Below are 14,613 nucleotides of genomic sequence, written 5' to 3'. Positions count from 1 at the left end.
TATTCCTTTTCTAAAATGCCAACATAAATGATGATTTCTTGCTGTATGAAATCCTTTCCAGCCTCTTATTAAAGCAACATGTTTCTATCAGAACATAATTTAAGAAATAATTATCTGCATTTTCTATTTTTATCTAGACTCAGATCATTAAGAGACCTTATCTGATTTTTTATAATTACTCCCAAAGTGCTTACCTAACACAGTGCTTTGCACACAGTAAGAATCAATGCAACTTACTGTATTTGATAATTCCTTGTAAGGTTTTCTTCTCATATTGAGCCTAATGTCAACCTCACAAAAACTTTAGTTTAAATCTAAATAATATGCAGCAGAAATCAATTAATTTTACTATGAGTTTTTTATTTTCTGCATGAAGATGTGATTCCAACAGTTTTTATGCCTTGGCTGTAAACGAGCAGAGACCTGGGGCTTTTAAGAAATGTACACGCTATGAAAAGTCTCACAGTACTTACTTTGGGGAGAGCACCGGAGGACTGACAAAAGACCGAAGTGCATCTTTCACCATGTCTTGCATGAGATGGGTTCCAAAGACCTTTTTGTTATCCACCAGGAAAGTAGTCTTAAAACAAATGTTATGTATTAGCAATGCTGTCAAAATCTTGACATATTGTACATATAACTGTCATTACTGTGACATGAACACAACAGAAGAGATTAAAGCATAAAAACCTGGTGGAAATCAATGAATCACTACCTCCACAATGGGTTATTACTTGTTAATCTATATTTAAGATGTATTCTGATGAAGGTGTATAAAGAAAAAATACCTCTCAAGCCAAAGGCAATAATAGTGAACTAGTCAAAATGAGCTGACCAGGGACACCTGGGTGGCTCAGCTGGCTCTTGTTTCAACTCAGGACATGATTTCACAGGTTCATAATTGTGCCTGTGTCCAGCTCTGTGCGGACAGTGAGGAGTCTGCTTGGAATTCTCTCTCTCCCTCTCTCTCAAAAATAAAGAAACTTAAAAAAACAAACCCCAAAATGAAATGACTAGTCTGAATACGTCAAATAAGCTAATATATAAGAAAGAGGGCTTCATAAGTTATTAAACAGCAAATGGCTATAAATATTTAGTTGACAAACTTTGTCTCTAATGAACATTTTGGAATATACACTTCCTGAAATTGGAAAAATTATTTGATGATTAAATTTAAAATAAATTATTTAACAATAGTTTGCATTTCATTTTCTCCCCTTACTGACCTCAGCATATTTTAATATTTCCTATACTATCCCTTCTTTGATTTCCTAACCCATTTGGGTTGTTTCCAGTTTTGGGTGATCATGAAACAAATAGCTATAAACATTCGCATACAGGTTTCCAGGAGAAAACTGGGTTTCACTTTTCTTAGGTAAACATTAATTAAGCAGGAGTGGGATTTGTACATTTAATTTAATAAGAATCTACCAAATTGTTTTACAAAGTGGTTGTAGCACTTCATGGAATTATCAGTAAATGCATCCTCACCAGCACTTGGTATTATCAGTTTTTCTTTCTTCTTTTTAAAAGATATTAGAAAAGAAAGATAGTGGTATTTCTTTGTGGTTTTAATCTGCATATCCCTAGTACCAATTATGTTGAATATCTTTAAAAAACTAGGTTGTCTGTTTTCTGTTAGGTTTATAAATTTCTTTGTATGATACAAGTCCTATGCTACACATGATTTGCAAATATTTTCTCCCATTCTGTAGTCTCTTTTCATTTTAACAGTATCTTCCACAGACTTATACTTTTAAGTTGATCAACTGACCATTTTTTAAGAATTGTGTTTTTGGTGTCATACCTAAGAATACTCTGCCTTCTAAAGTCAAAGATTTCTCCTGTCTTTTCTTGTAAAAGTTGTATAGTCTTACATTTTAGATTTATGATGCATTCTAAGTCAATTTTTTTTTGCATATGTCTGTCCAATTGTTCTTGCAACACTGTAAAAAATCCTGCTATGATTTTATTGAGACTGCTTTGAATCTATAGAACAATTTTGGGAAGAACATCTTAAAAATATTAATTCTTCCATTCCACAAACAAGGTATATACCTTTCCATTTATTTAGGTCTTTGACTTCTTTCACCAATACTTCTAGTTTTTCAGCATTGTCTACAAACAGGTATTAGATTTATACTTAAGTATTTTGTGTTTTTTTTTGAGATTATTGTAAATAGTACTATTAAATTTTTGACTTCCCATTGTTCCCTGAAAGTATATAAGAATACAATTGTTTTTTGTATATTGACCTCATATCCTGTGCTCTTGTTAAACTCACCCATCTGGTCTAGGAACTTCTCTAAAAATTCTGGTGCTCTACACAGAAAATAATGTCTGTAAAACGCTGATGATTTCTTCCCTGTTCAGCTGTATGCCTTTTGTTTCCTTTTCCTGCCTTTTTTCACTGGCTAAAATTTCCAATACAGATCTCCATCAACTTATAATGGGGTTACATCCCAAAACCCATTTTAAGTTGAATAAGCTGCAATGCATTTAATACATCTGAATACATACCGAACACCATAGCTTATAGCCTAGACTACTCTGAATGTGCTCAGAACACTTACATTAGCCTACTGTGGGGCAAAATCATCTAACACAAAGCCTATTTGATAATAAAGTGTTGAATACCTCCAGTAATTTATTGACTGCGATACCGAAAGTGAAAAACAGAATGGTTAAACGGGCTGTTTACCCTTGTGATTGTGTAGCTGAGTGGGAGCTGCAACTTGCTGGTCAAGCCCAGGATGAGGAGAGAGTGTTATAATACACATTGCCAGCCCAGAAAAAGATCAAAATTCAAAATGCAAAGTATGGTTTCTACTGAATGGACATCACTTTCAGACTGTTACAAAGTCGATAAATCATAAATTGAACCATCTTAAGTCGTGGGCCATCTGTAGTATGTTGAATAAGAGAGGAGTGAGAGAGCTGACATCCTCACTTTACTCCCAATCTTTGGAGGAAAGGATTTAATCTTTCATCATTAAGTATGACGTTAGCTGCAAGTTTTTTGTATATACCCTATATCAGGTTAAGGGAAGTTTTCTTCTATTCCTAGTTTTGACAAGAGTTTTTCTCATGAATGGATGCTGACTTTTGTCAAATGCTTTTCCTGAATGTACTGAGACTTTATTTTTTTTTAAATTTTTCTGATGTTTATTATTTTTAAGAGAGAGAGAGAGAGAGAGAGAGAGAGAGACACAAAGTGTGAGTGGGGGAGGGGCAGAGAGAGCTAGAGACACAGAATCCAAAGCAGGCTCCAGGCTCTAACTCATGAACCGTGAGATCATGACGTGAGCCAAAGTTGGAGGCTTAACCGACTGAGCCACCCAGGCACCCCATGAGACTTTGATCGTATGGTGGATTACACTTTTTTTTTTAATGTTTATTTAAAAAACAAATTTAAAAAATAAATTTAAATTTAAAAATTTAAATAAAAAATGTTTATTGAAAGATAGAGTGAGCGCAAGCAGGGGAGGGGCAGAGACAGACTCCCAACCAGGCTCCATACTCCTTGCAGAGCCCAAAGTAGGGCTCAATCTCATGACCAGGAGATCAGGACTGGAGCCGAAAACAAGAGCCGGATGCTTAACTGACTGAGCCACCCAGGTGCCCCTACATGGACTGATTTTCAAAGGTTGAACCAGGCTTGCATTTTTGGGATAAAGCCCATTTGGTCATGATGTATTATCTTTTTTTTATATATTGCTAAATTTGATATCATAATACTTTAAGGTGGTTCTATCTATCCTCATAAGGGATACTGGCCTATAATTTTCCATGCTTTTAATGTCTTTGTTTGGTTTTGCTACTGAGATAATGCTGGCTTTATTATGTATATTGTTGCCTCTTCTATTTTTTGGAACAGACTGTACAGAATTGACCTGGAATTTTCTCTGTTGGAAGGTATTAAACTAGGAATTCAATTTAACAGATGTAGGATCATTCAAGTTCTCTGTTTCTTCATGAGTTTTGATAGTGTCCTTCAAGACATTGGTCCATTTCATCTATGATTTTGAATTTATGGACACAGAGTTGTTTATAATATTTCCCATATATGCTTTTACAGACCCTTTTGGAGTCTGCAGTGGTCCTTTCTTTTTTCATTTGTGGTATTATTAATCTGTACTATACCTTCTTTTTTTTCTTGTTCTGCCTGGTTAGAGGTTCTTCAATTTTACTGATATGTTCAAAAGAATCAGGATTTTAGTTACATTAATTTTCTTTACTGTTTACCTGTTTCCTATTTTACTGATATCTGCTTTTATCTGTAGTATTTCTTTTCTTCTGCCTGCTTTGAGTTTCATTTGCTCTTTTTTTTTTAAAGCAGAAGCTTAAATTTTCAGAGCTTTCTTTTTAAAAAAATTTAATTGAAGTATAGTTGACATACAGTATTATATGAGTTTCAGATGTAGAACACAGTGATTCGACAATTCTATATACCAGGAAATGCTCACCATGGTAAGTGCAGTTACCATCTGTCACCAAAGTTATTACGATACTATTGACTATATTCCACATCCTGTACTTTTCACCCCTGTGACCTATTTATTTTATAACTGGAAGTTTGTATCTCTTAATCCCCTTCACTTATTTCACTCATTCCCCTATCTCCAACCCCTCTGGCAACCATTTTCTTTTTTTTCTCATATAAACATTTAATCCTATAAATTTTCCTCTAAGCACTGCTTCAGTTATATCCCACAGAATCTGTATGTTATATTTTCATTTTCATTCAGTTCAAAATATTTTCAAATTATCCTCAAGACTTCTTCTTTGGCTCAAGGGTTGTTTAGAAGTGTGTTAATTTCCAAATATTTGGAAAATATTTATGGATTACTAGTTTCACTGCAAAATAGCATACTTTGTATGATTTCAACTGATTTTAAATTATTAAGGTTTGTTTTATAGTCCAGCGTATGGTCTTGGTGAATGTCTAATATTCCAATATTTCTCTCACAAAAATGTAACACTAACTGTTGAACATCCTTTAAAAGCATCTACTTTTGTTCCAGCAATCAATAAAACAATGTCAACACACAAATAATTTGATGTTTAAAGAAGTATTTCAATACTATGTAGAACTTACTTGTAATAGAGATCTTGAAAGAACACAAGGAGATTGTTCACTAAATTCACAGAAAAAATCCTGATACACACAGAAAAAGTAATGTCATTAATAGATTAATAAAAGCCAGAAATGTTTTATTTAGCATGCAATTTTTATCAGACCTTCTGCAAATTAAATACTAGTAGAATTAAAATATGACAAAGAGCTAAGAATCATTTCTATAGGAAGTGTCTAACTGTATCAATAGGACGATGGAGGATTTTGGAGCCTAATTTTTTTTTTAACTGAACAACAGTCAATTGTGTATACAAATATTATGTATGCACACCATGAAAATAATAGTACCAATAATAATTTCCTAACTAATGGTAGAAATTTACTTCCTACTTCACAGAAATAAATACCAAGTAACCAGGCCAACTGGATTCACATAACTGTTCCTGAAAGATATGCTTAGAAAACTATATATGGGTTTATACATAGATAAAAGAAAAAAGCTCAGAAAATACACTAAAATGTTAACTTCTGTAGATTATATAGGGTAGTAGTTACCTATCATTTTCATATTTTTCTGTATTTTCCAGACTCATGATCCTCAATTTAAAGGGGTGCTCTGCCAAATCCTACCAAGTTTCTCTAGTCAATTCACTTTTTTAACAATTAACTTTTACACCTTGCTCACACTTTTCAAAGTGAATGTTCTCCACACAGATGTCCTCCCATTTAACATTACAAAGAAAATTAAGTCATCTATCCAGCAGGCAATCCTCTGCTTCAGCCTCTGAATGTTATCACTGAACCCACATTTGTACCTAGATCCTACCTTGCCCACTTTAACAACGGAGGCCCCCCAACTTGTACTACACACTGCATTCCTTCCGGTCTTATCAGAACATTACACATGGTCAATAATCCATCCTTGTTTTTCCCTGATATTTAAGTTCTCCCTTTCTGCCATATCCTCCCCATTTACATTTAAGTAAAATTTTCTCCCATCTTTAAAAAGAAAAATACTGTCACATGCTCCCACATTTCACTCTCAACCACTGCCTTCTCAGCCAAACTTTCTAAAGGAGTTGGCTGCATCATCTCTCCTTATTCAAAGGCCCCCCTCATCAACACAAGCTAGCCTGGCTCTTCACTCTAGTCACCACTGTTGTCTGACATCAAATCCAATCAACATCTGTTTTGGACTTTATTCACCTCTTTCATCTGACCTCTCAGCAGTATGTGACAGGACTTCCTTTTTGAAAAACCTTTTAACTGACTTCCATGAGTTTCTTCCTCTGTGGTCACTTCTCAGTCTGCTCTGTAGGTTCAAAGTTTAGTTCCAGACTATTTTTCTTTTCTCAAGCTATATACTTTTTCCCTCACAATCTTCTCTGTATTCATGCTTCCTTTGATTACTACTTGTAATAGTTCCAAAATTATATATTGAACACAGACTTCTAAGTTCTATCCATATAATCAATACCTAATTCAATATCTCTACATAAATATTTCAAAGGTACCTCAAAATCGGCCTTACTAAGACCCTCAGTTGACTAAGGGTCTTTGAGAGTTTCCCCATTTCGGTAAGCAGCACCAGTGTGTATCAAGGTTTGCAAGTCAGAAACCCTGGGCCTTCCTGAAAGCTCTCTCATGTCCCATATTTTAATTCATCACCAATACGCTATCAATTTTAGTTCATACATAGCTCTAACTCTGACAACCTCATGTCACCTCCCTGCCATCCTTCTATTCTCTCTCCCTTGAACTGCAGTAACGGTCTCTTAATTTATTATCCCCCTGTGTTTACCCTGTTCCTTTCCAATCTTTTCTCTACAGTCAACCACATCTCCCAAACTGTTAATCCATTTATTTAACTGCCCCACCCATATTCACCCATGTGAAAATGCAGAAACATGCAGACCATAAACTACAGTCATAACTGACATCTTGATATTTGTTATTCCAGTATTTGAAAAACTGAACTTCGCTGTGTCTGACCATCACTTCTGTGTGACAATGTATAAAATGGGTAAAGTATTTTTGAAACATGACTTGACATTCACAAACATTTCCTTATGTCAATATTTTTCTATAACATGCTTTTTAACGGCACTGTGGCATATATTCTACACATACCCACAGGATGGATAGTGGTATCACCAGTGTTTCTAGTTTTTCAAGATTACAAATGATGACGCACCAAATACCTCTTTAGTTCATCTTCGCAACATATCTTAAATGATTTTCTTATGCTAAATCTCTAGAATGGGAGTTGCTGGGTCAGGATATACACTATTTTTAAGACTTCTGAGAGAGACAGCCACAGGAGTATAGGAGAGCTACTATTTCCCTCCATCAACATTAAATATTGCTATACTTTTCAATCTAGTTGTTATAAACTGCATTTCTTCAATTACTAGTAAGGTTATACCTTTTTCACATTTACTTCCTTTTCAGTGTGTATGCTCATGTCCTTTCCCAATTTTCCACTGAGATGTACTCTTTATCTGAACAGTGACTGGTTTCTTAGGCAGAACTACCAGACTGTTTGGTTCCTTCTCCCTCTAACTTTAATCTTTTCCTCTATTCTTAGCCTCAACTACTCCCTACCTCCCCTCATCCCCACAACACGTATTCCTGTCCCAAGTGCTCCAGGGAGCCAGATTCTTCTCCTTCTATGCCCTCTTCATGTCCAGTGCTGGAAGTGCAGGCCTGACTCCCCCAGCTATGGTGTGTCATTCAGCATTCAACTTTCCGACAAGGCAATCCATAACTTTCTGCCAGAACGTCAAATTCCAACTGTTGCATTATTCTTATTCCAACTCACATTGATCAATTTCTTTTCAAAAATCTTACAATTAATCTGAACACAAATATACATTTACATAATTAAGAATCAAAAAAGGAGATATAGCAGAAGAATAAGAAAGTCTCTAACTCCTGATATGCCACTAACCAATCATCTATTTTGGTTACAAGCCCTCTAAGCCTTAACTTTGTTTACCTATACGATGAACTGTAAAATGAACTGGGTTATGTTTATGATCTTTTCAACCTTTAAGATTCCATGATTCTTATGACAGAATAAGGACAAAACTACAAAAAAAAAAAAAAAAAAAAAAAAAAAAAAGCAAACAGAAATGAGGTAACAAAGACACAAACAGGGGAAGTTTCACTAAGCAATGAAGACTCATACTGGTGTTAATGACAAAGAATTAGAAGGGAAAACAAAGTTATTACAAGAAAAAGCATAAACAAAAGCACAAATCTTTGCTGACCATGAAAAAATATATTCCAGAGGCTGCTGCTCAATTCCAGGAATGTAAATGAGATAATAATCATCTCCAGGAATACAGGAACAGAAGCAGCCTAGAACCAACAAGGAAGACCTCACAGGGAAAATGACACGGGCTAGGAATTACGTATCTCTATGCAGAGTTGTGCAAAATAAATTAGTGTGCTTATGTCTAAATAACAACAGTATTATTCTTCATATTTTCTACCTTCCTAACATTGCTTTTCTATATTTTAACCCATAAAGAAGATTAATCCAAAATATGTAAAAATGTATATACTCTTCAACCCAGCAGCTTCATGGTTTAGGATTATAACTTAAGGAAGAAGGAAGCAGATGATACAAAGGTTTACCTACAAAAATGTTCACATTAGTATCGTTTATAACATTAAAACGCTGAAAAGGGCCTCAATATAATATGAATGAACTGGAAAAAATTGTGATCTATGTTTACAATGGAATACCATGTAGCCAATTGAATAACACAGAAATATGTTTATTTGTTGACATGAAAAGAAAGATGTTCATGATATAGAGATTAGTGATAAAAGAAAGCAGGTTAATAAGCACCACGATCTAAGTTTTATATGAAAATATACATGTATACATGCATGTACATATGTATGTGTGTACACACAAAAGTTTTGAAGACAGAATCCAGGGTTTAAATTCCCATTCTTCAAACTTGGGTGAATTATCTAGACTTCAGTCTTTTAATCTCTAAGATGGATAGTATATAATCCTTGTGAAGATTAAATAGAAAAATACAGACAATACACATACAACACTTAATCCTCCAGCTATCAAAGAAAGCAAACAATATTATTTATCCATGGGACAGTCTAAAAAGTGATAAACTATTCTGCTGTTCAATCAAAATCATAATCCAAAACAGAGATTTGTACTTACCAGAATACAATGTAAATTTGTTAAATTGACCACCTCACAAACAGTTTTTATTCTATCTATTAATCTTGCAAAATAGTTGACCATTTCTTCCCTTTTAATTATTTTTGCATATCGAGGGAAGGTAGGTGGAAGTAGCCTCTGGTTAACAAGGGGTTCAAAACCCATCATAATTGGATGATCTAAAAAGAAAAAAAGTTAAGATTTTTCAATGTTTTGCTGAACTTTAATCCTCAAATACTAGTAAATATGAAAAGAGGCCAATTTCAAAAGCATCTCCAAATTCTTGTGACAGTATTTTCTAAATGAATTTTATAATTTACACATATCTACACATGTGCATTTTTAAAAATGAGATAAGCAGATTTAATAACCTGAAAATTATACTTCCCATCTACAAGTAATCGGTAGTAGTGATGGAAAGAAAGGGGTTGCTACCTCAAAATTAACTACAAGCCATGAATAAGATAAAATAGGGTGAATATATTCCCTCAAAAAAAAGGGCAATGCTGTATTAACTATGAGATTGTGAAAAAAGGTAAAATGGGAACATAAATTTTGGCTGTCTTCCCTTCAATTACTGAACAGCAGAATCAACTCAAACTTAGCTACATAATAATGCAAACTTAGCTCCCACCCCAATGAATCTGGAATGCATTTGATACTGACGTTAATTATGGAAATTCACAGTGCTTTAAAGAAAATAACCCATTACTAAAGACCTAAGGGTGATTTCCTCTTTCCCATTTTCTGTCCACTGGTGACACCACTTTTCACACTAGCGCAAGGCTCCAAACTAAGTCTCTGTCAACTTGAAATCTAAAATGAGGAAGTATATAAAGTGAGAATTAAGAATTTGGGATTCAGGGGCGCCTGGGTGGCTCAGTCAGTTAAGCATCTGACTTCGGCTCAGGTCATGATCTCGCAGTCTGTGAGTTTGAGCCCCACATCGGGCTCTTTGCTGACAGATCTGGAGACTGCTTCAGATTCTGTGTCTCCCTCTCTCTGCCCCTCTCCCACTCATGCTCTGTCTCTTTCTCTCAAAAATAAATAAATTAAAAAAAAAAAAAAAAGAATGTGGGTTTCAAAGTTCTCTTGCTGTACTACAAATAGGCTATAAACTAGGAAAAAAAATAGCTTCAGATGTTAATGAAAGATAAAATTAAGCTAAGCAAGCATCATTATTAAAATTAAAAGCAAGACTGATACTTAACCAAATTATAATAACGCTCTGTGACATACATAATTATTCCTGAGTATCAAGCAAATAAAGATGTTCCCCAGGGTTTCTGGCCTTCTTCCTCTCCTCCATACTTAAGTCCTCCCGGGGTTGAAGGTATTTATTGTTATATAAATTTCAGTTTAACTAACATCTTCCAGGCTAAAATCGTTAGCCCACAATCTTTCTTCTGAGCTCCAAATCGGATTTCTAACTGTATAATGGACATTTCTACCTTGGTTCCCCACCTCATGTCAAAAGGCCCATGTCCAAAAACTGCCATGATCTTGCCCCAAACACTGCATCTCTTTATATTCCTTGTAGTCCCTTTCTCAGTAAAATGACCCACTGCCCTTACAATTGCTTAGGCCAGAAACCTCCTTGTCTGCTTTATTTAATCAGTGCGTAAGTCTTAGTCTACATCCTAACATCCACTGACCATCCCCCCTCTTCACTCTTTTTTTTTTTTAAGTTTACTTATTTATTTTGAGAGAGACAAAGACAGTATGAGTGGGGGAGGGGCAGAGAGAGACAGAATCCCAAGCAGGCTCCATGCTGTCAGTGTGTGAGAAGTGAGGGAGATGATTCATTTTCAGAAATACCAAATACAAGCTGTGCTGTCTAGTTAACGGTAGGTTTACAGACTATTGGAAATATGTATGAACCCCCCCTCCCCCAGCCCCCACCCCAACAGTAGAGTCCCAAACCCTTAGACATTTCACTTCTGGTTCTTCCCCTCTCCATTTTGTGGGCTTATTTTTGCTCATGAGCATGAGCCATAGAACAAAGGGAGGGGGGACTGAAAGTCTCTGCATCACCTCAGGGAATAAATTTGTTCTAATCAGACTACTTTTTGCCTTACATGGGCAAAGGCCATGTCTGAGTAAGTCTGTAGCCTCTGTAGTGCTCAGCCAATAAGGAACCAAGGGAGGGACTTACATGCTAGGAGATAAAATGTCTGCTGTGACTGCCCCAAGTGTGCCTGTCCATCAGACACCAGTTCTTGCAGGAACCTTGATTAAAGCCTCACTTCACTGTGCTCCCAGTCTCTGCATCCCTCCTTTATTGGATCAGTGGGCTTATTTCTCACAAGTGTGGTTCTGACACGGGATTTGAACTCAGGAAACCATGAGATCATAACCTAAGCTGAAGCCAAGAGTCGCCAAGACACTTGACTGAGCCAACCAGACGCCCCTCCCCACTCTTCACTTTTACTACCACTGTAAAAGCCTAACTCATTCCCCTACACTGAATGTTCCCTCATTAATTAATCCTATATGCTGCCACCTCAATTGTTTTATCTAAAATTACAACCTGATTTCATTCCCCTAATCCAAAAATTCTGTTGACTCCCTGTTATATACAGTACAAAGTGTCTGACAGGGCATTGGAAGGTACTTTACAATTTCCTGTCACTCCTGTAGGGAAAAAAAATCTGTATTCCAATGGAAAACTATGCATTGTCAGATCAATTCAAGGCAGCTATTTTACAAATCTACAAATGGTAGGTAACTGACAAGAGACATGCAAAGACTCACCTGACTTCCTCCCAACTCTACAGAAGAGTTCTGCCTCCAGTTATAATTTATTTCAACATTCTGATGCTTCATATAGATTTGAAAGTTTTAAAACTTTTCTATCTAGTTATTTCACTGAATGAGTTTAATAAAATCCTAAACACATGTTCACTGTTGTATCTGTCGGACAGTCACAGTTCTTTTTACTTTTTTCTGAAAATCATCTTTTAACACACTCTATTCCCTAAGCACCATAAACTATAATCAAGCACAATGACTTGGAAGTATCATGCTCTTTATGGCTCTTTACTTAGACACTAACTATTCTTTCTGCCTATAAAGTCTACCCCTTATTCTTAGCCTGAGAGATCTGCGATAGCTTCAGTTCCCTCTCTTGCTAAGTCCTCCCCCAAGTATTGTGTACATAGGCTGCTAAGTGTAATCCATGTGGGATTACATCATTTCTCCCTGGTTCTTTTGAAAGCAATAACTGGCTTGTGTCCCAAACACCGAAATACCTGGCTCATTATAGGCAATGGATACATGCTTTCTGAATGACAAGGTTTGCATACTCAAAATAAAATGAAAGACTGTTACCACTATAAAGAACAGTTGGAATTTCTCATTTACAACATTTCATTTAAAACCAAGGTAAATGTAGTAATGAGGATGCTGCAAGAAGCTTTGTTACCATACCAATACATTTTGGGATTTAATAATAAATGCACAGAATCTAAATACCTAATAAATAGTACATTAAATGGTACATTATCCTTATTATCCTTATTTTCCCTGAAAGCATGCTAATTTTCATCTGAAATTATTACCCAGAAATATTCTTAAGGTTTATTTACTTTCATTACTATTTTTTTAAGTTTACTTATTTATTTTGAGAGACAGAGAACACATGTGAGTGCAAAGAGGGGAGGGGCAGAGACAGAATCTCAAGCAGGACCCACACTATCAGCCAAGAGCCTGACATGGGGCTTGAACTCACGAACACTGAGATCATAACATGAGCCGAAATCAAGATGCTTAACTGACTGAGCCACCCAGGTGCCCCTATTTATTTACTTCTGAGACAGAAAGAGCATGCATGCAAGTGCATGAGCAGGGGAGCGGGACGGACGGACACACACACACACACACACACACACACACACACACACAGGGAGGGCAGGAGAGAATCCCAAGCAGGCTCTGTGCTCAGCATGGAGCCCCATGCACGGCTTGAGCCCACGACCATGAGATGGCGATGTGAGCTCAAATCAAGAGTTGGACACTTAACCGACTGAGCCACCCAGGTGCCCCAATATTCTTATTCTTAATACACATATTTTAAGGTTTTAAACCACATTTAGAAGATATAGCCACTCATGAAAATCTACACTACCATGAAAAGAAGGAAATATTAATGGGAAATGGATACCACATACAGTATATTTTTCATTACATTTTTATACAAATTTAAAAATGCAACATACAGCATCCCTGACCTCTACCCACTAGATGCTAGTAGAAACCCCACAATTGGGAAGACCAAAAATGGGTCCGGACATTGCCAAATGTCCTAGGAAGCCCCAGTTGAGAAACACGGGTCTAGACAAATACAATAAGCAAATTTAATTCAGTGTGGATAAGCTCAGGATGTAAGAAGAGCATCTATTCCATGGTAAAATTAGACGAAAGACTGACAAGAGTAAAATCTAAGGAAAGACTCAAACGATATTAGTAAAATATTAGTCAGAAAAAAGTATTCCAAGCATATCAAAAGCCTAGAAGGACAGAGAATATAGCTCCTGTTCTTTTTTCCATAAGGCACTGTAACTTTCCAAGTTGTAATTTCTCCAATCTCAGGGAGTAAAAATATATGCATCTGAACAGAAAGGGGACAAAGTCCCTATGCATAAAGCTAGAAGTTACCTGTATGCTTCTCTCCATTTTCCACATATATTTAAACTCTTCTCCCCACCCCCCATTTCTCTGGACCTAGTCCTCGTTAATGGTTAAAATGATTCCTAGTAACTATTTTTATGTCTCAGCTGTTGCCGAATCTCATGCATAAGAACTCTGTGACTGTCCTGTAGACATGGTAACCCATCTGAACAGAGAAGAACAGAAGTGCTGAGGTAGAAAAGACTGAAGAAGCTGCTCAGAACAGAGAGCAGTTGAGCAGGAGAGGGGCTAAGAGTAAGGTGGGAGTTTGCACCTGGTTTCATGTCAACCTAACCTGTGAAGTGTTACAAGAAGTTTTACCACATCCAAACCTCTCCTGGAATAAAATGCTCTAACATTTTCTCACTATACGTCATGTATCTTCTCTACCACAATTTACCTCACACTGTCTTCTGTTAAAATAACCTGAAGAGCCTTTACTAAATGAGTCTGAAAAAAAGGTAATTCACATTACTTTCCACCCAGTGTGGGCTATGCTTAATCAAGTTTTCCTGAATTGAACTGGACAAACCAAACAAGATACTTCTAGTCTCTTTTCTGATGTTCCAAGTCTGCAGATGTACAAAAAATTATCTTGGTTTTCCAGTTAAAATATTTCATACATAAAATGCTTCCTAGTACAAGAATGCCAAATAAGAGGATTTTCCCC

The 14,613-nt window shown here is 36.0% G+C and overlaps 1 protein-coding gene across 2 annotated transcripts in view; it reads right to left on the bottom strand.

Annotated features, from left to right (window-relative positions):
• Positions 1–14,613, bottom strand: part of NAA35 (N-alpha-acetyltransferase 35, NatC auxiliary subunit) — a 94,809-nt gene that overhangs the window by 20,614 nt on the left and 59,582 nt on the right. For both annotated transcript variants that reach the window (XM_042964332.1, XM_042964331.1), the window contains exons 12-14: positions 9,276–9,454; positions 5,099–5,158; positions 474–580 (exon numbers count right to left, since the gene is read on the bottom strand). In XM_042964332.1, the coding sequence (XP_042820266.1) occupies positions 474–580; positions 5,099–5,158; positions 9,276–9,454 (346 nt within the window). The remainder of the gene's footprint in view (positions 1–473; positions 581–5,098; positions 5,159–9,275; positions 9,455–14,613) is intronic.

This window comes from Panthera tigris, chromosome D4 (genome assembly GCF_018350195.1).
Source record: "Panthera tigris isolate Pti1 chromosome D4, P.tigris_Pti1_mat1.1, whole genome shotgun sequence".
NCBI lineage: Eukaryota > Metazoa > Chordata > Mammalia > Carnivora > Felidae > Panthera > Panthera tigris.
The sequence above is the reverse complement of the archived record's forward strand: the minus strand, read 5'-3'. Positions and strand labels throughout refer to the sequence as shown.